This window comes from Gopherus flavomarginatus, chromosome 9 (assembly GCF_025201925.1).
Source record: "Gopherus flavomarginatus isolate rGopFla2 chromosome 9, rGopFla2.mat.asm, whole genome shotgun sequence".
Taxonomy (NCBI): Eukaryota; Metazoa; Chordata; order Testudines; family Testudinidae; genus Gopherus; species Gopherus flavomarginatus.
The window spans coordinates 67,002,484-67,012,798 of NC_066625.1; the positions used below are offsets into that span (position 1 = coordinate 67,002,484).

At 42.1% G+C, this 10,315-nt stretch overlaps 1 protein-coding gene across 2 annotated transcripts in view; it reads right to left on the reverse strand.

The window, feature by feature from the left end:
* TEX9 (testis expressed 9) overlaps window positions 1–9,328 on the reverse strand; it is a 52,423-nt gene extending 43,095 nt beyond the window's left edge. Inside the window, exons 1-4 of one of the 2 annotated variants that reach the window (XM_050967992.1) lie at window positions 9,063–9,328; window positions 8,416–8,507; window positions 5,702–5,765; window positions 1,238–1,314 (exon numbers count right to left, since the gene is read on the reverse strand). In XM_050967992.1, coding sequence (XP_050823949.1) covers window positions 1,238–1,314; window positions 5,702–5,765; window positions 8,416–8,507; window positions 9,063–9,119 — 290 coding nt within the window. In that variant the 5' untranslated portion in view covers window positions 9,120–9,328. Of the gene's footprint in view, window positions 1–1,237; window positions 1,315–5,701; window positions 5,766–8,383; window positions 8,508–9,062 lie in introns of those variants that run through there. The other variant, XM_050967994.1, reaches the window with a different exon arrangement.
* Between the last annotated feature and the right edge of the window lie 987 nt (window positions 9,329–10,315).

The following is a 10,315-nucleotide window of genomic DNA, read 5'->3' on the forward strand; positions in this document are numbered from 1 at the left end:
GACTATGACCGCCTTTTCTTACTCACAATTCAGAATAGATAAGAGATTGTAGCAGGGAGATTGGCAGAAACCTGGTTGCACCTCTAGTCCCATCCAGGACCCAGAGAGAACAAAGCCAAACCCAAAACCCACAAACAAAGGCTTCCCTCCCATGAGATTTGAAAGTATCTTGTCTTCTGACTGGTCCTCTGGTCAGGTGTTTCGGGTGCCTGTTTGTTAACCCTTTACAGGTCAGAGAAAAATTAATCCTTAACTATCTGTTTATGATACCCCCAGACTTCTAAGCTCCAGAGAGTCAGTGGGGGAGCGTGTGAAAAGGCAAAGGAGGGAGAGGGACCTGCCTTGCAGACTAGAAGCCTAGAGCAGGCTTGCTAAATGAGCCAACCAGAGAGGACTGGTACAGGGAAGGAAGCAGGAGATGAAGCAGTTTCAAGGAGAGGGAATGGGATGGACTCTGAGAAGCCACAATGGAGTCAGCTTGGGCAGGGCAACTCTAAATTGATGAGAGACTGACAAAACACTTTTCCTTCCCCCAGGCTCTGACAAAAGAGCCATGCTCTGAGACAGATTTTTGGGACTGAGAATTTCCCTTTTTAAGTTTAAGGACCCCTCCCCCCAAAGTGAGCCTGAACAGGCTGTGTGTTAGCGATACAAGCTTTCATAAAGCTTCTTGGACTCTCTTTTTTGAAGGAAACCGCCAGATCCTTCCAGGAGGGTAGGCAGTGAGGTCAGGCAGGGAGGAGACACATCACACCTTCCTCACCCTCCTACAGAGGGTATCCTAAAATTCTTTCTAAATCTGACATTCTGCATAATGAAACGGCTATTGCTATTTCACCTTATCAGGCATGGCTTATGTTTGGTCCCTCTTCATCCTCATGGTGATGAAGCACTGCATTCCTACTTTGCTCTAGATTGAGCCATCTTTTTGTTCAAATAAAGAACAAAGCAGACGTCCTTCAGAGACCAGCAATACCGCTACTTAATAAGCCAGAGGGATAGCTGCTGTGCAACCTGATAGAATTACTCTCTGAAGCTTAAGTGTTCAAAGACTATGTGCAATATAGGAACCTGACCCTGCAAACTCTTATTTACATCAGTGCTCCTTATTTCTACAAGCAGGCCCATGAAAGTCAAGTGAATTACTCGTACAAGTCAGGGTTTGCAGAATCAAATCCAAAAGACTCCATACCCATTACAGACAGCCAATTATATTTTGGAATTTCAAAGCATTTACCTCAGTTGCTTGTTGTCATCTTCACACAATTTAACCTGTGTTGAAACTGGTACTGATAGCATCTCTTGTTGATCTCTCTTTAATAAGGAAAGAAAGTTTTCCATTACAGGAAAATACTGTTGGTACCATACAACCAATAATTAGCAAGCATCACACAAATCGAAAGTACTGTTGCTTTCCATATCTGAGAGACAGAAACTGAGAGGGTGGTAAGTAGAGGCAAGGGATAGCTCACCGTTTTGAGAATTGGCCTGCTAAACCTGGGGTTGTAAGTTCAATCCTTGAAGGGGCCACTTAGGGATCTGGGACAAAATCCGTACTTGGTCCTGTTAGTGAAAGCAGGGGGCTGGACTCAATGAACTTTCAGGGTCCTTTCCAGTTCTATGAGATAGGTATATCTCCATATATTATATTAAAACTTCTCTCTCTCAAATCCAGAGAGGAAAAGTTAAGCCTAAAATATCACTGACAGCCTCAAGTGGTCTTCTACTTCAAAGCAGGTATTTAGCTTTTGCTCATGTGAAGTCTTTCTATCTATATTAAAATAACCCCTAGGAAAACTGTAGGTGTACCCTTGCATCCTATGCATGTGTTGTAGAACATACAATAATGCACAGGACATGAACAAACTTCCTATTTTCCAGATTATGCAAAAGAAATAACCAGTCTAATTAAAATATTTACATTCTCTCAATTCTATCCAAATAAATAAAACACTGACACATTTTTTTAAGACATCAGTTTAGCCAGAGACATTCAGAACTTGTAAATCATTTTTCTTTGAAGTTTCTAGAGTGTTGGCTGGAATATTGAGTCCATGAAAAACATCCAATATCTGCTTCTTTCAAACAAACACTGGATTCTTCCACACACCCATCCCCAACATGCCAGTACTGTCATGTGGTATTTTCTTCCCTTACTTATTTTTATTCTTGCTTTAAGTGTCCTAACTACTGGGGAAAATGTTACCTGCAAGTTTGCACATCTATGGAATTGTTGGGTTTTTCTTTTAAGCAAAATGCATAAGGGGAGATTGAACTATATACAGAAAATTTATTAGTCAAAGGTAGTGTTAAGATTACTGAGGCAACACCGCTTCCTTCCACCAGGGAAGTTTCTGTGGACACTTGCACATCTGATCTTTAGCACTTAGAAAATGTATGTATCGAAGAGCATGTGGCTAATTTTACAGATTTCTTTGTAGGACATGAGATTTTGGGGACGATGATGCTACTTTGATCTCGGTGGGTGGGCTTCAATTTTTGAAGGGGAGAAGGAATGGACTTGAAAGCTTTTTTGAAGGTGATGGATTTGAAGGCTTTCTTGCCCCCAAGCTACTAGATGATTCAGGGACTAAGTTTTCCTTAACTTTTTGGTTCTTCAGACCCCGCCTGCCACAACTCCTTCTTTGGGAGAGATGGCTTCCCAAAAAAAGGAGCTATCACTTGAGCCCTGCAGAACTGTTTGCCTTTGGACTAAAGGCAACATATGTTCTTAGGATCATTTTGCCTTAAAACATGGAAAACTGATCAACTGATAGCGCTTCTAACTCTGATTCTTCTGCTGGATGTGATGGCCACTAAATGCCACCTTTATAGATACAGAAAACTATGTAACGGTTTAAAAGGATGCTTACTCACACTTCCAGGATTGGATTTATGTCCCAAGGGGGAACCCGAGCACCAGAGGAGACCTTCTAATTTCTGCTGCTCTGCGGAGTCTTTTGATGTCCATATTCTTTCAGATAATCTTTTCTTGGGTCTTAAATCTAGCTATCTTGGAGAAATTCTACAACGCGGGCTATTGTAGTTAGCTTTGGGCTGGTTGAGCTTTAACCACACGGTTTTGGATCTTATGCCACACAAGGAAATACAGCCAGTTGGCAGATTTCTTTTTTGAAGAAAGAAAAGCAGATGGCACTCTGAATGCCTCTTTCAGCTGCTTCTTTTCAGAAACCAGACAGTTAGGCTCAGTTTGTCAGTGTCCAGGTGAGCCACTGGAATAGGTGATACCTAGTGGGTATGAAGATTAGTGATTCTAATAATTGAGCAGTGGCTTCAAGAACTATGCACTTCTGCATATGACTTTAGTTTTTTCTTTTTTTGATATGGATTGCAATACTGTAAGTAACTGAGGGAACATGCCTACTTGCTATCTAAGTTATTGCTTGAACAAGCCTGATTTGTTTCTTAAGGTTGAGATTTTATGATTCTCTTTTGATACAAACAAGAATATTGTCTGTTGCCAGTCTTCAGTCTGCCTGATCCAGATCCTAGTGACTGCCTTAGTAAAGGAATACTTTTTGCTTTAAACAAGCTTCTTTGTTATTAACAACACTATTACCAGTTATGCTGTTTACTTTTTGTACTTCTCCCAACTTGAACAATGCAAATCAATTAAGTCAGTTTCACTTATTTATAATTAATTTCACTGTAAGGTATCACTGCTGCAATGACTTGGTTTCAAACACTGAAATGTAATGTTTATTTAAGATGTGGATTTCGCCCTCCCAAATAACAGTGTGGATATGCTTCTGTTGGTTTGGGGTAGGGCTGTCAAGCGAGTAATTGCACTGTTAAACAATAATAGAATACCATTTATTTAAATATTTTTGGATGTTTTAAATCAATATATTTGAAAATGTAGACATTACAACACAGAATACAAAGCGTACAGTGCTTACTTTATATTTATTTTTGATTACAAGTATTTGCACTGTTAAAAAAAAGAAATAGTATTTTTCAATTTACCTAATACAAGTAGTGTAGTACAATCTCTTTATCATAAAGTTGAATTTACAAATGTAGAATGTACAAAAATAACTACATTCAAAAACAAACAATGTAAAATTTTAGAGTCTACAAGTCCACTCAGTCCTACTTCTTGCTCAGCCAATCTCTCAGACAAACAAGTTTGTTTACATTTGCAGGAAATAATGCAGCACAGTTGTAGCCGGCGTCGCAAGATATTTACATGCCAGATGCATGAAAGATTCATATGTCCCTTTGTGCTTCAACCACCATTCCAGGGGACATGCATCCATGCTGATGACGGGTTCTGCTCAATAACAATTCAAAGCAGTGCGGACAGACGCATTTTCATTTTCATTATCTGAATCATATGGTACCAGCAGAAAGCTGATTTTCTTTTTTGGTGGTTCGGGTTCTGTAGTTTCCACATTGGAGTGTTGCTCTTTTAAGACTTCTGAAAGCATGCTCCACACCTCATTCCTCTCAGATTTTGGAAGGCACTTCACATTCTTAAACCTTGTGCTATAGCTTTCTTTAGAAATCTCACACTGGTACCATCTTTGCGTTTTGTCAGATCTGCAGTGAAAGTGTTCTTAAAATGAGCAACATGTGCTGGGTCATCATCCGAGATTGCTATAACATGACATATATGCCAGAATGCAGGCAAAACAAAACTGAGGACATACAATTCTCCCCTCAGGAATTCAGTCACAAATTTAATAAACATTTCTTTTTTTTTTTAAATAAGCATCGTCAGCATGGAAGAATGTCCTCTGGAATGGTGGCAGAAGCATGACAGGGCATACGAATGTTTAGCATATCTGGCATGTAAATAGCTTGCAATGTTTCTACAAAAGTTCCATGCAAATTCCTGTTCTCACTTTCTGGTGACACCATATATAAGAGGGCAGCATTATCTCCTGTAGTAAATGTAAACAAATTTGTTTCTCTTACCAATTGGCTGAACAAGAAATAGGACTGAGTGGACTTGTAGGCTCTGAAGTTTTACATTGTTCTGTTTTTGTGTGCAGTTATGTAACAAAAAATATTTACATTTGTAAGTTGCACGTTCGGGACAAAGTTTGCACTACAGTATTTGTATGAGGTGAATTGAAAAACATTATTTCTTTTGTTTATCATTTTTACAGTGCAATATTTTTAATAAAAATATACACTTTGATTGCAATTACAACACAGAATACAATATATGAAAATGTAGAAAAACATCAAAAATATTTAATAAATTTCAATTGGTATTCTATTGTTTTCAGTGCGATTAAAACTGCGATTAATCGCAATTAATTTTTTTAATCGCAAATAATTTTTTGAGTTAATCACGTGAGTTAACTGCGATTAATCGACAACCCTAGTTTGGGGTTGTTTTTGTTTCTTTGGTTTTTGTTTTAAAAAAAAGTAAATTTGGACCAAATTCAAGTATCCCTTTAATTTTGCTTTGCTGTAGCTTGGAAACATTTTAAACAACCACAAAGGCTCCAGCTCCTGCAGACTCAGTAGCTAGCATATTCATATTCAATTTGTATTAAGAAGGATTTTTTTAAATAAAAAGGCTTAAGTTCTGCAGAAATACATGACTTATGTCCAACTTGCCCATGAAAGCTTCCTACCTCCCACAGACAGAGAATTTTTTCAAGAATTGGCACTTTGTGCATGTGAGCTACATTTGCATTATGTAATATAGCCTAAATTAACTCACTATTACTTCTTCGGCCTGTCGCACCAACTCTGCTGTTTTTGCTTCTAATTCTGCGTTCAGTTGCCTGAGACAATAAGATAGCTTTGTTATTAAGTTTACCTGAAGAGTTTAAAGGAAATAAATTTTAAATGGAATCTCTGCAGTTTGGCAGTACACAAGCATTGAATAAGCACTCATGTCTACAAAACAGAATGAAATACTTATAGGTTCCTTTATTGTGGGAAGTAGCAACATCTTATCTATTTCTGTATTAACAGACTGATGTCATATATGCAATCTGCCTTTTAGATACATATATATTTTAATTCCCTAAACCCCACCCAGGGTACTACTTTCCTACAATAAAGTTAAAATAGCTGATTATTTTTTAAGTTCAACTTATTTCACTTTTACACATCTAAAATAAAAAAGCTTTTGCAGTGCTTTTATTCCAGTCAGTTATACTTTTCTGCATTAGAAAATGTAATGCTCTGTTGGGCACAAGTTAAACGGATTATTTTAAATTGTCCTCCTCCCCTTAAAAAAACAAACACAATGCAAAATTTCTATTCCACTGTGCTACTAGATTTTCCTTTTAGAATAAGACTAATAATTACATTAAATGTTGCAGCAGAGTGAAAAAGCTATTCAAGCTGCAACCCAAGGCCAGAAGATAAAACACAATCATGTATTAGAACAAGTTTGTACAACCAAAATGTGTGAAGAAGACACATCTCTGCTTTTTCAGACACTACTTTTTATTATACCTTATGTCGCTCAACACTTATAAAATTTTTTAATTAAAACCTACATAGGTAGGGCTGACAGCAATCATGGGAAATGATGCTGGCATTCTGTGGAAATAGTATTATGTGATTATATAATTGAAGACTGAACCATTAGGCATATGCACAGGGGGAGAAAGGGTGAATTAAGGTTTCATGGGCAACCTTAGTTCCAACATTTCCTAACTTTTGAGTGCTTAACTTTCGCAACCTTAACATTATTTTAATGTAAGGAGGGTTTTTTTATGTAATATAAAGTTGTCTTACCAGATGTATCATCACATATCCCTAACAGATAATAGGAAGAGAGAGAGAGCAGACACCTAAGAGGGGAGTTAATTGAAAGAGGGTGGTTTCTACCCTTCAGCTAGAAATGTCTTATTTTTTTTAATCTAACAGCAATTTTTAACTTTTTAAATGGAAGTTTTGAGCACTCGTCAGAAACAAATAGTAGGAGTTAATAGAACAGAAGTACTTTATATCTCTTTTGCCTGTAAAGGGTTAACAAGTTCAGTGAGCCTGGCTGTCACCTGACCAGAGGACCAATCAGGGGACAGGATACTTTCAAATCTTGAGGGAGGGAAGTTTGTATGTGTGCTGTTAGTGTTTGGTTGTTGTTCACTCTGGGGGCTCAGAGGGACCAGACGTGCAACCAGGTTTCTCTCCAATTTCTTTGATACAGTCTCTTATATGTCCAGAATAGTAAGTACTAGGTAGATAAGGTGAGTTAGGCTTATGTTTGTTTTCTTTATTTGCAAATGTGTATTTGGCTGGAAGGAGTTCAAATTTGTATTTTGCTGAAAGGATTTTACTTTGAACTTGTATACTTAGGCCAGGAGGGTATTCCCAGTGTCTATAGCTAAAAGACCCTGTAACATATTCCATCTTAAATTTACAAAGATAATTTTTACTGTTTTTTCTTCCTTTAATTAAAAGCTTTTCTTGTTCAAGAACCTGATTGTTTTTTTATTCTGTTGAGACCCCCAGAGGACGGGGTCTGGATCCACCAGGGAATAGGTGGGAAGAAAGGAGGGAAGGGGGAGAGAAAGGTTAATTTCTCTCTGTGTTAGGATTACTTTCTCTCTCAAGGAGAGAGGAGAGGGGGGAAGGTGGATTTTCCTCTCTGTTTTAAGATTCAAGGAGTTTGAATCACAGTGATCTTCCAGGGTAACCCAGGAAGGGGAAGCCTGGGAGAGACAACGGTGAGGGAAAGGGTTTACTTTCCTTGTGTTAAGATCCAGAGGGACTGGGTCTTGGGGGTCCCCAGGCAAGGTTTTGGGGGGACCAGAGTGTACCAGGCACTGGAATTCCTGGTTGGTGGCAGCGCTACAAGTAGTAAGTTGGTAATTTGAGCTTAGAGGAATTCATGCTGGTACCCCATCTTTTGGATGCTAAGGTTCAGAGTGGGGCTTTAAACCATGACAACTCTAAAGGAACTTTCATATTCTAAAGTCATCGCATCTTTTTACTAAAGGTGAGTTCAAGATGCAGCTTTAAAAGGAAAAAAAAAAATCAAACTCCTAAACCAACCTATCCACACTGAGGCCTAGTACAGTGCAAATGTTTAAGCTGTAGCCTTTTGTGTAAGGTGCCAATAGGGAGGCGGGAGGTGTCAGAGCACTAGTTAGCAAGAAATGTCATTTCTGCCATGACCAGATATCCTAATGAAAAGAGTACTCTTAATACTTCTGGCCATAACTGTTTGGTAAGGACAGTTGGGCCTGTGGATTTGGGTAGCTGTGAATTGAATGTGGGGCTGCTAAGAGACAGAGAGGCCATCCAACAAAGAACAGTGCTGGGGTCCCCCTAAAAACCCAGCACCCATCCTGAAAGTGCTGGAGCATTTGCCTTGTCCAATCTGATCAATCTATTCTGAACACAGTATTTTACTGGTATCAAAATAGGGTCAAGGGAGCACCTCTCCTCCTCGCCTCACAGTTCTCTCCTTACTTGTACTCCTCCTCCTTAGCCAGGAAGTCTCCATGCATCAAAGTCTCCTTTGGCATGGCAGGATGGGGCAGGATCCTGTGGGATTTCCACACCTGAGGAGAGCAGGCCAGGTGAGGCATCCTTTCTTAGCACACTGGATCACACCTCACCCCCTGCTTAGAAAGGGCATCCAGCTCAGGGCACTGTGCCAGGTAACAACCCTCCTGGATACTCTCCCCACCCGTCTGACCCCTAATCTACCCCGACCCACCCTCCAAAATCCCAATCGACTCCCCAGACATCCCTGGGTCTGAACCCCTAAGCACTCACACACCCCACCACAACCCTGATCGACCTCCCCTCCCCCAGGTCTAGCCCCCAACTGCCCCAGACACTTCCACACACTCTGATCGCCTCCCCCGCGTCTGATCCCCTAGGCCGCCCATATCCCCCCTCCCCAACGCGGGCCTGAACCCTTAATCCGATCAACTCCCCCTGCCACCTCTTCATCTGGGCACCTCCGGTGAGACCCTGACCCAGTAACCGCATTCACCCAGCCGGTCCGGGATGGGCCCCACCACAGCCTCCCCGGGACCGGGACCGGGACCGGGACCAGCCTGAGGGGCCTCCCCTAGTAGCCAGCAGCCCAAATTTCCCTCACGCCTCACCCCAGCTGAACCGCAGCCCGCGCCTCGCCGGGCCCCGCTGCCGCAGCCCGCCGCCATTTTGTCCCTGCTGAGGGGCCGTTGAGTAGCGTCGCTCTCACTAGGCAACCGGATCCACCCCTGCGCGGGAAGGGGCGGTAAATCGTCGCGTGTCTCGGCCTGGCGAGAGGGGCTGCGCGGCCTGGCAGCTCCAAATCGCAGGAGGGCTGGTCTGTGGAGCCCACGCCCACGCCCACCCCGCGGGGTTGGTTCCGGGCGCCTACCGGGGGAGGAGGGGTTAATACTTGGATGCCCCCGTGATTGGTTCCGGGCTCTGCTCCTTAGGGGGGCAGTGGGGAGCCCCCGCCTTGTAACTCCACCCGTGAACCCACTGCCACCATCTCCGACATGGGCAGCCTGGCTGATGTTGTCTTTTCCCTTTCCCAGCTGCTTGGCGTGGAGGCCAGAAGACAGTCTGGTGGCATCTCTCACTGCCCCTCCTAGCAACCCCACCTCCAGGCGCACAGCCCCGCTGGGCTGGGTGCTGTATGGACACAAATAGCCCATAAGGCGATCCCTGTCCAGATTGCTTCCAGTCTGGTTGTCAGGATGTAACCAGCCTCCAAATGCAGTGATGATGTGGGGGGAGGAAAATCAGGTGATAAAATGAACAGAATTTAGGGGGGGAAAGTGATGGCTTGTCACTTGCCTCACTGCTGCCAGCTGGTAGTGATTTGGCAGGGACAGGTGTTAAGGACGCTAGGATGAATTTAGAAATTTTGGCAAGGAGTTTTCCCATGTGTGAGGGGCAACATAGGAGAAAACGTGGAGGTGAATGAGGAATAAGTGGAAGGCAGGAAATTAAGACTCTTCATGTGTGGCAGAGCAAAGGCGCAGGGGTCAATGGTTTGAAATCTTAAGAATTGATGCGGCAAGGCTAAATGGTGAAGGACAAAGCTAAGGGGCTTGTGTCTGATGTGAAGGAGAGGGAGTTAGCAAAGAGACTAATGGAGTAAAGATCCCTGGATACGGCCATGAAGAGGTCACTCAAGACCTTAGTGCAGTTTTGGTGCTGGATATGTGATTAGGAGGAACAAATTTTTTAATGAAAATCAGGGACATCTGTCTTGGGTAGTGCATGGTTTCAGTGGGAGTCATGGAAGTGCACGTAGGCCTACACTACAGACTTCTGCCACCATAGCTACATCAGTCACGGGTGAAGAAGTGTGATCCATGATTGACATAGTTGTGCCATCAAAAGACACTAGTATAGATGC